We start from the raw sequence: 17,811 nt of genomic DNA on the forward strand, positions 1-17,811 counted from the left end.
TCAACTTGCTTCACCATCACCACCATCACCACCACCACCACCAACAGCATCATCGCCACGACCACTGCCACGACCACTGCCACCACCCGAACGCCCTCGCCTCGTCACTGCGAGCAAACGAGCTGTATGTACGTACGTTGAACTTCTTTCGCTCCGTACGTACCCAACCGTGCTAATCGCAGACGCGGGGCGAAGGACAACGAACAAAACAAAAAAAGCAACTCTGAAATGAGTGCGCAAACTAACCAAGGCGCGCGCACGCACGCACCTCTCCCATCTCGCTCGACAGCCAAGGAGGAGAGTGTGGCCACCTTCCGGGGCAGCGAGTACTTCTGCTACGACCTCTCCGAGAGCCCCATCCAGAGCAGCAGCGACGAGATCACGCTCTCCTTCTGCACACTGCAGCGCAATGGCCTCATCCTGCACACGGGCAAGTCGGCCGACTACGTGAACCTGTCTCTGCGCGACGGCGCCGTGGCCCTGGTCATCAACCTGGGCTCGGGTGCCTTCGAGGCGCTCGTGGAGCCGGTCAACGGCAAGTTCAACGACAACAGCTGGCACGACGTGCGCGTCACGCGGAACCTCCGCCAGGTACGGGGGCGATGGGGCACGGCGGCTGTGGAGAGGAGTCGTGATTCTGGGGGGGAGCGGGGGGAGGGTGGGAGATGCGTCGGGGTGCGACGGCGGGGGGGGGGGGGGGTCAGGGGTGAGTTGGGAGGACATCGAGGATGGAGTACTGTTGTTGTTGTTGTTGTGGAGGTTGTCGTGAATGTGCTGCCGATGTGTTTCTCGGGGGTTGCGCCGCTTCTGGTTCGGCGCGAAGTCCGACGTTTGGCTCCACGTGCTGCGGGGGAGCTTTTGTCGGGAACTAAAATGTGTCCGAAAATGAAAATCGGTTCCCTTTGAAGGACTGCTGTTTTATCTCCAAAGTTTCATGGGCCACCCTTTGATCAATTCGGCTGGTTTTGTGTCCAGCAAGTCCTTAACAGTAACACAACCGTGGACTAAAATGTGTCATTCGCATGGGATCATCGTCACGAGAGTTACCGTGCCGCCCGAAGTGCTCCCCTGGCACGTGGAGCTGAAACGTCGGACATCGTTGTGCACAACGTTGCGGCAAGACCCCAATTAAACACGAGAGAGCTAAGCCAGGGGGGAGAAGGGCGGGGAAGGACGGGGAGGGGGTCGGCATGTGACATATGCCTGGCTGGGGAATTTTGTACGCAGTGCTGAATGTGCGGATCATCCACTCGGGCTGTATTAGCATTTTAACCACCCCTCTGTGCGGCTCCTTGGCGTGGAAGGCGACGTCGCGACACGGAGCCTCGCCACGGCGTCCCCTGGCATCCCGCGAAGCTCGTTACTTAAATCGGCGTCGCGTGCGGCGGTCGGCTCTGTCGGCGGAGGAACGTGCAAGAGAGCGTGCGCGCGGTCTCCGCTCAGGATTCATATTCTTAGGTTTTTTCGGTAAAGTCACGTAGGTAAAAAAATTAAAATTAATAAAAGTAAAAAATAAAATAAAAATCACGACGTTTCGGAGGGAACACAAGCTTCCGTCTTCAGGTGGAACCGTCACAGCACGATAGCTGTATCGAGGATTTTGAGCGGAGGACTCCTACGGTTCACTCTGGGCTGCCGTTGTTAGCCGGGTGTGCCAACAACGCCGGGCTTTAGTTTCTTCGCCAAATGTGTTCTTGTTGTTCTTGTTGTTGTTTTAATTGGGGGGAAAAATAAGGGTACAGGCGGGGTTTTTTTGGGCTTTTTTTCTCGTGGCTTTTTCTGAAAGAAGGAAAAGTTCAAGACAAAATTCCAAATCACGCGTTCGAGTTAAAACGCTCGGTGATTTTGTGTTACTTTTTTTTCCCGGGTCATTGCAATGCCCACGTATTTATGTTTTAATGAAATAACTTTAAGGTCATTATCTTGCAGAGGGTGCTTCATGGGTTATAGAGCAACGTTTTCTGTTATTTATACGTTTGTTAAGAAATGTATCGAGCGTTAAAACTTTGTTTAAAGTTCATGCTTATGTAAACTGAACTAGAGCGTAAGTTACTGGGGTCTGAAAAAGTTCTTCAATCCCTTCAATAATTGATACATTGAGAACCTTCAGTGTATTAGGAAGCCTCATAAAGCTGCATTTAAAAAAAAAACTAAGTTTGTTGATTCTTTCCCCCTTCATTTACCACTTTAACAAACCAGCTCATTGGTGACTCTGTGTTCTCAATATTAGATTGTTAAAATGATTCTGTGAGCGAGTTACCAAATTGCAATGGCCGTGTAACTTGTCGCGTGGATGTCTAACGTGTGCCCCCCCCCCTCCCGCAGATTGAAAAGCGATTCACTGTTGATTTTACTCTCCGACGAAACTTTGATTTTTTTTTGTTATCCAACGTAGCGGTTTCCTGGCAGCAAAACCCACCGGGGAGTTTCGTCGAGAGGGCGACTGCGCCCAGAGCTATGCGGTCTTTGCGGCCGAGCGGTTAGGATTTCAAAACGCGCGTTTCCCCCCTCCCCCACCCCCCTCCCCCCTCCCCCAGCGCGCGTCTTTCGCCGACCGAATTCGCTCCGTCTCACACGTGCGCCTCGAGTGTTTTTTTTTTGTATCCTTCGCGGGCACAAACTTATCGGCCTCTCGCTTGCCTGGGCCACACACCAGTACGGTCTCGGTTGCTTCCAAGATTTTGCAGCTTTAAAAACAAATATATAAAAGAATCTTCTTGGTTCTTTCGGTAAAGTTGCGTAGAAGGAAAATAATAAAATAATAAAAATACAACATAATACAATAATATTTATTATTTTATTTTATTATTTTTCTTTTTATTACTTTATACTTTTCCTTCTACGTGACTTTACCGAAAGAACCAAGAAGATGAATCCCTGCAGTCACGAAAGCTTTAAATCGAAATTTATATAAAATAACTCACTCAGAGGTAGTGGTCCTCGATCCCGATTGGGTAAATGGCCCCGCGAGCTTTGTGTACATCATCAGCGGCCTTCATCTTACATCAAGAAGCTTATAACGTAAATCCCCGTGGGAGAAAACTCTTCAGATGTGCGCGAGAAAAGTGGACGCCCAAATTTCCCGAGACGTTCAATCTTTCTTTGCGCTGGTGTTCGTGCGAGAGAGATGCATTGAGTGTGCCGAGGTCTGTTGCAGCATCCTCCGAGGAGGAAATGTCTTCGATTTAGAATCACGGAGCAAGGAAGAAGAAAGGGGAAAAGACAACACACCGATCGGGATGCTGTGCCATACAAATTGGCAATGGATCTGTCATGTTTACTAATTAATGTGTACCGCCTTTCAAAAGGCCAGAGTTCCTACACCAAATTGACCTCTCATCACACAACCACTTGCAGACAAAGTATGCCTTTCAAAGCCCACGCTTATTGAGATGTTTGATCCAGTGTGTGGAGTATTTAAACAAGAAAGGGAGATTTTGCATTTAGAAAATTAATTTGATTGCTTAATTGCTTTATTAATTATAGGGCATTAGTGCCTCAGGAAACAGGTTAACCCGTAATCACAGTGAGGTAGCTTTGGTAAGTACGAGAGACATCTCTTTTTATTTTGCAGACTTAGCAAACACTAACCAAGCGGAGCTGTGTTCACCCGGCTTGAGTGCTATCCTGTCACATTACATGCTTTACTAACCGAGGGTGACTTACTCAAGCTCTGCTTGTTTAACAAACTAACAACTCATGGAATGTCTCATTTTGTATGTTGTACTTCTACTAACATAACGACTCTAACCGAGCGATTGTTACTGCACTAACTGCATTACGTACTAACCAGCAGTCGGATGGCTGCCAAATACATTTACTAACCGAATGTGAAATACCTTCGCCGCTAACATCTTTGATTTTTCGTTCCAGTGACGTTTTCACCGTTTTATTTTTTTGTGCTCCCTCTTTGTCTCTCTCTCTCTCTTTCTCTCTCAACCCTCCTGTTTCCCCTCCCCACTCCTCTCACCCCGACCCACCCTCCCCCAACCTTCAAAACACCACCGAATTCTGATGCAAAGCATTCGGGCATCGGACATGCTATGGTAAACAAACTCCACTGTATGGTAGATATCATTCCAATTTGTCTCCGTTTGCAGTGGCCTCTTTGGGCATTATTTTCAGCTTCTTCCCCACCTCCTCACCCGACCCCCAAGTTATTATTATTATAATTAATTATGAGTTGAAGACTATCCCTCTTTCTCTCTTTCTTTTATTGACGATCGACCACATTTTCTTTTTTAAGATTCGGTTCTTATTTTGGCAGACTGTTTGTTTATATTGTGTTAACCTCACATCCTCCGTGAGACTCCTAGTCCTCCCGCGGACTCCCCTACCTCTTCTCTTCTCTTCCCTCCATTCTAGCGGCCACTCCCCATCTACACACCCCCCCCTCACCCAGACCCCTCCTCCCTCCCCCACTCTTCCTCCCACTCCTCCCCCTGCTCACCTGTGTATGTGCGATGGCTTCACGTTTGCTTTCATCACTCGGGTGTGCCAGCCTCCACATGCCGTGCCACCCCCCTCGTCACTCTCCTGTCTGTTGTGCAGCTCTGTTGAGCCATCACCTCCACAGCCACCCACCTCTCCTCCCCCGCACAGTCCTGCCAACCTTGTGGGCTGAGGCAAAACGATTAATTTGGAATTATACGTCACCTGCAATCCACGGTTAAAGTGCTATAAACATCTACACTTAAACCCTTGAAGCCTACAATAGCAGGGTTAAAAATATATATTGCAATTGCATTATGATGGCTTACGTTATTAAATAAATTACCCCAACGTGAAGTTAACAATTTTAAGACCTAGCGATGAAGCTTAAGACAATTATTTTAAACATCTCAACAACCGTTCTCGCCTATTAGCATTTTAAAAAGGCGCAATGTGAATAAGAGCTGCGGTTATTCTCAGTCCCCTTTTAAGCACTCGCTCCGAGACGGCTGAGCTTGCCAGTCATTCTCCTTCAACCTGCGATTTGACTTTTTCTTGCAGCGTCCCAAATCTGAGCTCACAAGCTCTTGAAGCTCTTGAACCCCATATTCTTAGGTTTTTTCGGTAAAGTCACGTAGATAAAAATGTTTTTAATAAAAATTAATAAAAGTAAAATAAAAATGAAATAAAATTCGCGACGTTTCGGAGGCAACACAGAAGCTTGATTTTTATTTTATTTTACTTTTATTAATTTTAATTTTTTATCTACGTGACTTTACCGAAAAAAACTAAGAATATGAATCCTTGCAGTCACGAAAGCTTCAAATCTAGAATTAATACCCTCTTGAACCCCACCACCACTACCACCCCTCTCCTTTTCACCACAACCCAAGGGCTCTCATTCACCGCCACTGCTTGTCACGTGCCCCTCCCACTTACATCCGAGGCGCATCCCCTCTGGACACCCACCACCCCGCCACCCCCCATTGCAGCTGCCCTGTTGCAATGCATCTGTGCTTGGGTAGAAACAAGAAATTCGTCTCCGGTAACGTGCCGTTATTTTACGAGAGAGGACATTTTGAGGGAAGGAGCGCGCCAAATGAAGCGCCGATCCGCACGCGAAGTGTCCGTGCCGCAAAATGTGGTCGCGAGAGCCCGTGCCCCCCCTCCCCACTGCAATTAAATGTTCAGAGCAGTACATTTAAGCGGTGGTTCGTATGCACGGTGGTAAATGCGATTCTTATCATGCAAGTTATGTTCGTCTCCTAAGGCCCTGCGGGGAGGTTGGGGTTGGGGGGGACGTGAGAGACGCAACATCACGCGAGCTCGTGCAGAAGACACTTGGGGTGGTAACGTCTTCCAGGTTGTAAATTTTAACGACCGATATTTTATGGGACGTTGTTTTAAAACGCGGAAACTTAAAACCCCGTGTGAAAATCGGCGGAAACGTCAACATCAAAAATAGCGACCGTAAAAAAAACAACGGCTGTAAAAAAAAACGGGACACGAGGAACTCACTTTTTCTCTCTCTCTCTCTCGTTAGTCCGTTACCACAGCGAGCTGCTTATAGCTCTCAGATAACTTTTACTTCTCCCATTGCCAGCGCAAAGCCAACACGTCCCCCCAAGCACAGCTGCCTCTGTGACAGCCGGCCCTCCCCTGACGTGCTGTCCTGCATGCTTGCTGTGCTGCGTTGCCTCACCTAGCGTCGGGCTGCGCGTGTCTCTGTGTGTGTTGTGTGTCTTGTGTGTGGTGTGGTGTGTGTGGTGTGTGTGGTGTGCGCGCCTTGCTTTGTGCGATGCAATTATTTTGTTTCGCCAGTTTCGTACGGTGCCGTCTGGTTGCAACTCCACGCACGGTTTATTATTATTTTTTTGCTCTGATTCGTCTTAATTCTTATTGCCGTATGCAACTCGAGTGTGAGCGTGTCTCTCGCCGCCTACTGAAAAGCCATCGCAATTATAATAATGAGATCCTGCGCCCCCTTATTAGAGGCGCGGGGGAGGTGAGGCGGGGAGGGTGACATTGCGATGCATCCAAACTCAATTTATTAAAAATTTTGATCGAGATAAAAATGTAAGAATATCCGAACGAAACTCTAATTTAGTTTTGAATGCTATGAAGTTAAAGAAACACAGCGCGCAGGCTGACGTGAGGGCGATAGACGCTTGCTAATGAAGGCCTGACGTTTTCACGGAGTTAAAGGTTTGTAGACCCGAGCCACAGCCTAAGCTTGTTAACGCGAATCCTGCATCTCGCGAATGCAACGCAATTTTTTGGACAACCTGTTATTTTTTCATGCCGGAAAGTTGAATATTATAACAAGTTTATAAATTGGCCATTCCAATAATTTTTCGAGTCTGCATGCGATAAATGTACTCGTCATTCCGGACATCGAAGAATGATGTGAAGAAATGTTCCCACTCTGAAAATCCTGCACACGCCTGTAGATTTATTTAAATAATAATGTTTACTCTCAACGAACACAATTTGCACGGATGTTAATGTAGAGATGAGTAGTAACCGGTTGATATTGCTGTTACGTATTTGTGCTTAATTAGGCTGCATCAAAATGATGAAATATCAGCTGAAGCTTTATCAAATTTTATAATTACTTGGTTTTATTTCATAAACAGCATAACACCGCCTTTTTTCTCATCATAGATCCCACTCGTACTTACCAGACATAATTTTGTAGTGTTCTGTTTTTTGGGTTCATTTCAAAATAAAAGAACGAAATCCAAATGTTTCATTTCATTCGCGTTCGAGCTGTTATCAGTGCGCATACAACTTAAGTAAAAAAAAATGTTGCCAGTTAAAAAATAATTGCCATTCATAACTCGTCACATGCGTTCTAAAACAAATGTGACATCACATACAAAACAACTGCTCACTTGGTGGCCTTTAGAGTGGAACGTTTTCTTTTGAATCTGCAAGCACCAACTCTCGTCTCAACGGTGTATGATTACTTATTTTAGAATGCCACATACCCAACACAGTCACCGTTACCAAATTGTGGCCTAAAATAAGGCTCCGTGACAAAACTTTAATCTAAATTGCTATTTTTCTCAATTGTAGAATCGCCCGAGGTAACATGGGAACGTGTTTATATTAAATGATGTTAAAACGAACTTCTCTCGAATCGCTGTGAGGTTTATCGGCCTTGGAAGCAACAACCAAACTTCCCCAGGAAGACGAGGACAGACGGACCGCAATGACTTGACGAGGGCACATTAGCGCATATTTGGCAAATGTGCCATCTGTCTGCGATCGGGAATACCGATTATATGCCACTTGTGTCAAATGTAGCCAACCCATGATTGCAATATGCACACGGACATTCCAGCAAAGGGAATTTTAGTCGATTTCAGTCATAGCTGGAGACTGTCGGCTTTTAAAACGAAATCGTTTGATCTCTTGTCGAAGTCGCCTTCAGTTGTCTTAGGAATGATTATCTGAGAGTTCCTGATGGAGGACACATAGTGCTTACACATTTTGTGTGCGTGTCCGTTTTTTTCAAAGATGATTACTACATAATAATTATTCAGGCTGGAAGAATAGAAATTTGGCATGGTTGGAAATATATCATCGTTACAGTCAGCATAACGATTTTTTTTACGTTCTTTTCATTCAGAAGCCACCATTAGCTTCAGTATTGCCAAGAGTAAGAAAAATCAAAGCAATTCTTAAAATAGGCAAGAGTTGCTCTTGAACGGAAATGTGTATTCTACCACGCAGCCTAGGTAAAGTTATTCCTCTACAAATAAGGCTAAATTAATTTTCTACTTCATTTTTTCCGAGCATGTTTAATACGTGACATTTACATTAAAGTGTAAGCGATGAGCAAGAAAGGTAACTGCCCTTAAATTGAAGATATTACTTTTGGTTCCAATTAAAGAGTCACGTTTTAGGAAAGGAAAGAAAACAATTTAATTGGAGTATTTTCGCACTGGATAAAATCAACTAATACATGAGCACAACAAGAACAGCTCAAATGATATATATATAATAATATAACAATCAACGGTAATATATAATAATGAAAAGCATACAACTTTGTCCATGAAATTATTTCATTACAAGCAATGATACCAATTCTCTGATGTCCGCAAGAAACTATATCTATGCAAACTGGCTGACATTTTTTTTTGCTATAATTGTATATGCCAGAGTCATATGGCACCCGCTTAAATATTTTCAGTTTGTTTTTCTTTTATGCTCAATATTTGACGTTATTCGTCTTTAATTTTGTCTATTTTTTATCAGCTGTATTTCTTTGCAACATGTATGTTTGCGTTGAGTACCGCTATTCTTTTTGTTTTTAATCATTCCGGGAAATTAAGTTGTCGCCAATTTCTCTGGAACAAAAAAATGCTGCAGATCGCATTTTCATATCATGCATGGCCTCTCCTGTCAGAAGCATGCGCGGCGGCCGTGTGTGTGTGTGTGTGCAAGCGCGCGATTGTTTTCTGTGTGTGTGAGTGTTTAGTTGTCTTTTTATAAATACGGTACGGTATGTGCATATGGTGCGTGTGCGATATCATTACGTTTCTAACAATATTAACCCCTCACTGTGCACGTGTCTGTCTCGCAACAAGTCTGCACTAAAAAGAGTGTATTTAAATCGAGAGAGCAGCAGCAGCAGGGAATATTGAGGAGTGTACATTCACTACCTCTGTTATTTTATTCCTATTCTCGACCAAGAGCAATTTAAACTGCCTCATTTAATGAGCAATTTTAGCTCCACTTTCCAATGAGCTAGCATTCAGATACCAGTCATTATCATTATTTAGTCTACATATATTTATTCGGGTGTAACTATATGTTTGTAACCTCCTGACCAGATGGAATTATTCATTAGAACAGACGGAAGTGTAGTTTTGTAAGGTTTAAAATATATATTAATTAGGAGACATTTTTTCTTTGCATCACGCCTCCTGTGGTGCTTTTGATGTAACGCCTTGCTTGGGTATAATCTTTTTTTATCGGAGAAGATGGCAAAGTCTGTAATAGATAAAATAAATTCACGCACATACAGGAATGCGAAATCACTCGAGCGCGCATATAAATACGCGTCAAGTCGACAATTACACCAGTGAGATTCATCTTAAAAGTAATTTCTTTTTTTCTCTTCATTTAATTTATGGTTGCCTCGTGTCACGCCAATTCAATCCCTTTTTACTCTTCGCAAGAAATGCTTTTTGCACCATTATGAAATTGTGATGCATTTTATCTCGTGAAAAAAACCCCCTCAATATACTAAACCATTGCACCACCAAATTTATCCATGTTCCATATGTAATGCCTTTTTTGCGGAAAAAAAGAACATTTTGTACACATATGCGTAAGGCCCATTTAAGATCACAGACCAACTGATGAACGAATATTTGTTCCGGTGTTGAGAATATGTTTCGAAACCTACTTGCTCGTGAAGCTATTTATTGCCTTTTTTTTGCTGATGGATTTGTTTAGATAAAAATATATGTATGCAAAAAAAATCAGCTGACCATCGAAAACCTATTTTTTACGAGTGCTTTTTTTCCTCACTTTTTTCTGTGACAATACTATTTAATATAAGACATGCCTTATTAGATAACTAGATCACACTCCTAGGAGACATTCCTCGATTTGACTTTCAGAGGAAACGAACACTCTCGAAGAAGTGGACATTTCGTGTTAAAACTCAACAAAAAATCTCCCGCTATCACTCAGTGATCATGCTCAGTAACATAAGGGTGATTACGTTTATTATAATACCTCCCCCCACCCCTCCCCTCCCGACCCCCCCGTCTTGTTTGTTTGTTTCGCCTTGATTTTGTTTTCACGATCCACCGCTGCGTCAGGTCACCATCTCAGTGGATGGGATTCTGACGACGACGGGCTACACCCAGGAGGACTACACCATGCTCGGCTCCGACGACTTCTTCTACGTTGGCGGTAGCCAGAACACGGCCGACCTGCCCGGATCCCCTGTCAGCAACAACTTCCGCGGATGTCTCAAAGAGGTGAGGCGCGGTGGGTGGGTGGTGCTGCTGGAGGGGGGCTGGCTTCTCGCCCTTGCAAACGCACACGCGCTCATCCGTGCGACATCAACGACGTGCCAGGGCTACGTGAGCTATCGAGGCCGCGTGAAGTCTCGAAGGCTCCCTGCTGGCGAGAGGTCACGTGACAATGCCGATTGTTACGGGTTAACTGGCTGAGATTCTTGTGCACGCTCACAAATACAAAGGTAAAGATCCCCTTGAGATCGAGTCAAGCTTATTTGTTCCACCAGGTGAGAACCCAAGAGACCAATATGGTCTCATTTGTTGGAGAAGGTTACCACCTGCCGTGCGGTTTCTCAAGATCGTCCTCTTGTTGAGGTAGCTGCCCTGGGAAATCCACGTGTTCCCAGAACATAAACAAGCGTTGAAAGTTTAGTTTTTTTTGTCAGTTATATGCGGTCCTCGCTTATTCCCATGATGCGTAGCAGAGCTTTGTACCTCGGAAGTGGCAGCCCTCACACGTACAGCCTTACAGACTGTTGGGGAATTGCCGCTAGCGAGCACTTTCAGCTGGCACGGCGCATGAGCGGTCATGTAGCCAGCACCATGGCCAGCAACTTTTGTAGCCCCAGTGTCAACATTTACACTCGAATTGTAAATGATGTGGGTTTAGTCTCCAACACACTGGTGTGCTGAACTAGTAACGAATTGGCGTGTTTTGTTTCCATGACGAACCTTACTAATTGGCTGTGTCGGGTGGTGGCGGGTTTAACGACGCATTTATATTTACGCGATCTAACCCAAAAAGGCAGAGTCAAATTCTGGAGGTCTAGGACCAGTCCAAATATCACGTTTCACTCATGTTAGCCATTGCCAGGAATCAACCCCAGGTTGTATGATTTGTCGCGCAGTGTGCAAAACATCATGCCATCACTCATGCACAAAGACAACGACCTCCCGTATAGCCATAACAGACTGTTGGAGCAAGTTCTGTTAGCGAGCACCTATGAAAGCCATCATGGCACATGATAGGGTGGGTGGCCAGCACCACCTTTGTCTCCCTAATGTTGATGTTAACCAGGTGCTCAGTTGACTACTTTGTTTGAGGTTGAGTCGACCTAGAGGAGGCCCAGAACCGGTTCAAATGATTGTCACTAATGTTGTCAGCAAGCTGGAATTGAACTCGGATCGCCGAGTTTGCCGTGCAGCACTAGAAACACACATCTTCTTGGTTCTTTCGGTAAAGTCACGTAGAAGGGAAGTAATAAAATAATAAAAATAAAACATAATAAAATAAAATAATTCTCACGACGTTTCGGCTACAACGCAAGCAGCCGTCTTCAGGTGAAGAATGAGACACTGCCAAGCTAGGAACTTATATATAAGCTGGGTTGGAGGTGCGTAAGCTTGCATCAAAACTCACTCCGCAAGGTGTGTTTACTTGAGAAATAAATTCATAATTGTTGCTTGAAAACAGATCCAGTTGTATCAAATCTCTCGTGACCAACTGCAGTTTACGTCTATGGTGTAATCTAATGTCTTTAATCATCCTGAGTTTCTAATATGATTAGAGTTCCCCCGTGCTCGGAATTATTATCCGCTGTGCCAATCAAAGTCTCTCGCTGTTTAATAATGCCACTAAACAATGTTGGACCTGCTGTTGTACCTGGAGTTGTGAGCTGGAAACACCGCCGTGTCGATGCATAAAAAAATGTATCACGGAGTTCATTCACGCGTTGTTGGTGAATTTTTACTTTCATCCTACATTTTTTAGTAAAAATACACCGACACATCACCATGACCAGCAATCACGCAAATCTTCAAGCCAATGCGCTCTAGCCGTTTCATCGATATGTCATTCTGGCCTGCAGCGTTTTGCGCTCTCAAAATAACCGCCTTTGTATTGGGTCTTCAGAATCAAAATTTTCCCCGCTGATGGTACGCGTGGAATCTCTGCATTTTTTGGTTCAAATACAATGTTCGTCCGATTGCATCATCGGTGAAGCCTTTAGGCAATTGGGTCCCGCGCCGAGTTAATTGTTGCATCTTTCAGCAATTGTTTAATACATCGTGCCAAGAGGAACGGGTGGACAAGTGCCGTCAGCCGTAAGCTGCAACATCAACACGTTCGCGTGCATGAACTATCAGGCTTGGAAATGAATGCGTTCATCTTTGAAACTAAGTTCAATTATGTTTGCTTTGGAAACATTTTGTGTATCGATATTGAAATCTGGCGCCTTCATCGTGCACATTCAAACAAACATCGTAAATGAATGAAACTGTCTTAATTTGCACGCAAAAAAAAACATGCCGAGAACAATATCTAGTCGACACAAGCCATGCAGAATTTAATCTTGTTCTCGCTTTAGGACATCAATAGCGTTGCGTTAAGGAACCATAATACATAGAAGGTCCTGCGGATTTGGTGCTAAGCTTTAATCTGTGATTGGTCTTACACGGACTGTGATGACATTTTCTCAGAGTTGCGTACCTTGTACCGCTGCTCAGCGCTCTCATCGGGCATGCCCTAGCATGAAATGTGGCTGCTGAAAATGTATTTTCCACCTCGAGTATCATAGCCCAATTGTACCATTGTAATGCCCGACACGTTTCCAATTCTTAAGCTAGTTATTCGGGTGCATTTTTCACCTTGTTGAGGAGTAAAGAGGAGGGGTGATAATGGTGCGCTGAAGCATCATTACTCTGTACTGCAATGCAGCTTCTTTGCTTTGCCTCGGCTGAAAATGTTTGCTTCACGTGCATATGTTTGGGCGTGTTTGTGCATAATTGTCAGGTATTTTAAAGCACTTCTTGTTAGCGCCTCTTTGCTTGTTATTTTTTTTTCTCGATCGTGAGAAGCGTATCTCCTTCTTCGACTCACACGATGCACTTGTTTGCATTTTTATAATGAACGGCCCATCAAAGCGCCAGCCACTGAAATGAATCTGGACTCAAATCTGCGTCGTTGCCGTGATGTTTAGCGGTTGACAATGAATTAATTCATCAAACTTTTTTTGGTTAAAAACACATGCATTTATATGCTATCCTGTATAAAGGCAAATATATAGACCCCCCCCCCCGCCCCCCCGTATAGGTTTTAACTATTGAGTCAAGTGCTGTTAGTGAGCACATATGAAGGCCGGGACGGAACCCAAGGAGGTAGTGGCCAACACCACGCCCGGCCACCTTTGTCTCCCGAAGTGGCAATGTTTACACACAGCACCAGATACTCATTTGAGGCTGAGTCGCCCTAGTGGAGGCCCAGGACCGGTTCAGATAATTGCTACTGGTGTTGGCCTTGAGCATGCATGGGTTGCAGAATGATAACCACGACACCACCGCTAATCACATTATTTTATGCAGATAGACAAATATTCATTATCCCTCGTAGAGCTGTTTAACAGACTGCTAGAGCAAGTGCTGATAGCGAGCAGCACCTATGAAGGCCGGCACAGCACACGAGGAGGTGGGTGGCCAACACCACACCCGGCAAACTGCACCATCTTATACACATGCAGTGTCTTTGTGCACACGTAGCGGAACAGATTTGAGGACAAGGTATGACACATTGTCAAGTTCGCTCTCGCTTTGTTTGCCGATAGTGTAACGCCACACGCGGTATTGTCAGAGATGTGTAGCGGATAAAATGTCACGTGTTTCCTCACACGTTGGGGCAATTGCTATTGGTTTTATGAATGTATTAATCAAGAATTGTTTTCCATTGCATGAAGATAGTAGCTCCCATAGCGGCTGGAGGGTTCACGTGAACATACAACGCATCTCAACGTAAAAACATTGATCACATGACGCATGACTCAATGCACGTTTCATGAGCCGAGTACCCAAAACGTTGTAATAATCTTATGCATAATTCCACCCCTAAATCGATTACTTGCTCAATAAAGGTAACCTTAAAAAAATAACCTTAACTCGGGTACGGTCTGACACTTTAAATATTTTTCTCATCTCTTCCACTGCGTCCTATGGTTGTGTGCACCACACTATTGGAAGAACAAACAGTTTTTTTCTGCTCCATAATTTATGCTGTTAGACTGATAAAATTACCCAATTTTACTGATTAGTTGGCTTTACATAATGGCACACTCACATTTTGTGATAGCGCTTGCATTAGTGTCTCATAGATTTCTCTTAATCCTCCACATTCCCCTCATAACTCTAACATTATTAATTCTCCCCCCCCCGCACCACTGATTGTAATGCCTTGTTTTGCCCTACCTCTACTGTGGCATTAGCAAAAGGGCTTCATTAAAGCTTTCACAGAGTGCTCCCTTCATCGGTCTACCTAGCTCATTGCGCGAGGATATTCACCAATAATCGGCAGCGTCGGCCGCCCGTGGGTTTATCTTGGTGCCACATTCGTATCCACGTGACCACGTGGATTTATCTTGGTGCCACACTTGTGTTCGGGGAGAAAGTTTTAAAATGAGCTTCCGAGCCAAAAAGATGCCAGTGTTATGCCGGCGTGCGCGCGCACGCGTCTGCCCACATGCTCACCTTCGTGAGAGCACGCATGCAAATCGTGCCATCGAGCAGTGTAACGTTAACGTTATACAATAGGCTTTCAATGTACGTCATCGCCAATCGTGTCCAACAACCAAACAGATTCTGGGCATTGGTTTTGGTGAGCTGTGTGGTGAGGTTCACGGCGACTGCATTGGGGGGAATTTTGCAGTTTCCGTTCAAACACGAGAAGTGCTTTCGAACAGACGGATGGATGGACAAACAAGTTCGAGATATCACAATCATTGTGAACGGCTTCAGACGCACCATTGGAACCTCATTTGCCAGTAAAAAATATGATAATTGTTTTTTTTGCATTATGACTGCAGGTATTGTGGTCTATGCAAACATGACTCCTTGCAGGTATTGTGGTCTATGCAAACATGACTCCTTGTAAAAAAGGTGTCAGTTTTGTTGCCAGATAGAAGGGCTTCAGACGCGTCACTCGGAGGGATCACGGGTCGGTGGTGGAGAACAGTGACGGAATGGCAGCCAATGTAGGGAGCACGCCTTAGAGGACGTCCGCCGTGGAGGCGGAGCCAGATCGTGTCGTGTGCGGGAGCTGGAAGGATTGTCGCATCGCAGCTCCGTGACGGATGGCGACGGGTCAGGGAAGGCTTTCATCTAGCAGTGGATAGGCGATCGTTGTTGCGGTTTGACCTGGTGGGATCTCGTTCAAACCTTGTACGATTACAGCCAAGACCCAGCAGTTATGGAAGGGGGCAATTAAATGCGAAAGTAATTGCTGGTGATTTTAAAACTTTGGGTCATTGCAATCTGTTGTTACGTAGGTTGCATCGTTCCAACACAAATGATCAGAAGATATAATAATCCCGTAATGTTTACGGAGCAGTAGAATGTATAATTATTCATACAGAATATTTTAAATATCTACTTCAAGATTTTCTGCAGAGGTCCAATCACATTAAAAATCATTGCCTTCGTTGATCAGAAATATTAGTAATGTACCAATTAATTCGTCTGTGAATGAAAAATGATATTCAGTTCCCTGAGCAGAACCCTGTGGAGGAGTTTAAATATACTTATTTCGTTTTTTTAAGCCTCAACCGCATTTTCACTAATGTTTCTCAGATTCTCCGTTAGGTCGAACTGAAGAAAAACATGCTATTTCCAATATTGTAAGTGTACACTCGTGAAATACATTTCGTATGTTCCATAACATTAAACATGTGCGAGTGGCAGGCAATTTTTCACAAGCCCGTTGCCAAAGGCAACATCATGATACGTCACATTTTTGGACCAGTGTTCGAGAACATGAAGTGTGTTAGCCAAAACAAATAAAGTAGCTATTTTTTGTGTGTTATTTATACAAACAATAGAGCGGATTTGTGCGTGTTACGAGCGAATCTATTTGCTCAATAACATCACTCGCCTCGTCTATGAAGAGCCTATAAATCTAAAATAAGCACCTTTGTCTTCTGTTTACATGAGCATCTGTGCAGCGGTCTTACAGTGGTTGACGCATTACGCTACAAATCTCGTGACCTGGGTTCGATTCAAGGTCATGGGGTGCCACGGTGGCAAGATGTTAACTACCTTGCCTGGTATACAGGAGGTCGTGCGTTCGATCCCGACCCTGACGCCTGCTGTATATTTGGAGTTTGCAAGTTATCCCCGTGGTCGCGTGGATTTTTCTCCGGGTCCTCCGGTTTTCTCCTCCATATTTATAAACGTGCGTTTACAGTATTCGGCTGCTATACATTTACACGTGATGAGCCACTTCGTTGAGCTATCATTTGTGGCCAGGTCGCTACTGAAAAAGAGCTACATAGCTCAGTGGGCCTTACCTGGTAAGCAAACCATTGTTTATAGTTGAAAAAAGTTTAAATGTACACACGTGACCGGTGGCATCTGAGTGCTGTACCTGGCGCGGGGGAGATGAATGAGGGCATGGCTCTCGCTACTCCACCTCTTTGTTGTACTCTTGTCAGTTTCATAGGTGCTTGCTGACAGCACCTGTCTCAGCATAAGGCGAGACAGTGAATGCCTTGTGTATGCATGTATGTGCGCCTGTATCTGTGGGGGAGCAGTGATGAACCCAGAAACCTAGGTTTGATTCATGGGCAAGGATGCCAGCAATGGAAAGTGATATTAAAACGTGATCTGGGCCTCTCCCCTAAGTTGACTTAGCCTTAAATCAGTACCTGGTGTGGTGTATGAACATCAGCACTGCGGAAAGAAAGGGGGATCCATGTGAAGCTGGTCACAGCATTTGCTTGTGTTCACTTCCAGCCATGATAGGTTCTCACCAATAGCAATTGCCCCAACATGCTACACAGGATTTACGGGATATATTTGTCTGCAGTGGTTATCACACTGTGCTGCAAACCAATAGTTTGATCCATGGCATTGGATAATATCAGTAGCAAGCGGCACATCTAGATACGTCCTTCCCATCTCCTTGGTCAACGCAGCCTGAAATGTGTGCCTGGTGTGGTATACAAACATCACCACGAGAGAGTCAAAAGTGGCCAGGCATGGTCTGCTTTCTCGGCTCCGGCCTCACTAGGCATACCTTTACAGCGCTGTCTCATGCAAACAGTCTTTATTGGGGGTTAGTATTTTTTCTTTTTTTTGTACCTGTAAAACACGAAGGGTAATGTTTTACTCAATGATGCTCCGCATGCCTCTGCACAGCGTGGCACTTACGAACAAGGCGACAGGTGTCAGTGGCACAGCGTGCGAGTGCCAGACTCATTTACGGCGCAGAGACAAGGAGGAGGTGTGGCGAGTTTACCAAAGGCGCTCGTCGGGGTTTCAGCTCTTTCGGCTGAGGCTTGAGCAAATCCACAAACCCTTGATCAGAGCTGGAGCAAACCAAAAAATTATAACACTGGTCAACACACTTTTTCTG

At 44.8% G+C, this 17,811-nt stretch overlaps 1 protein-coding gene across 1 annotated transcript in view; it reads left to right on the plus strand.

Moving 5' to 3' along the window:
* LOC144723519 (neurexin-1-like) overlaps positions 1 to 17,811 on the plus strand; it is a 365,717-nt gene that overhangs the window by 147,700 nt on the left and 200,206 nt on the right. The window contains exons 4-6 of the mRNA XM_078602336.1: positions 290 to 591; positions 4,023 to 4,046; positions 10,275 to 10,436. Coding sequence (XP_078458462.1) covers positions 290 to 591; positions 4,023 to 4,046; positions 10,275 to 10,436 — 488 coding nt within the window. The remainder of the gene's footprint in view (positions 1 to 289; positions 592 to 4,022; positions 4,047 to 10,274; positions 10,437 to 17,811) is intronic.

The sequence above is a fragment of the Lampetra planeri genome, chromosome 18 (genome assembly GCF_965212315.1).
Source record: "Lampetra planeri chromosome 18, kcLamPlan1.2.h2, whole genome shotgun sequence".
NCBI classification, from domain to species: Eukaryota; Metazoa; Chordata; class Hyperoartia; order Petromyzontiformes; family Petromyzontidae; genus Lampetra; species Lampetra planeri.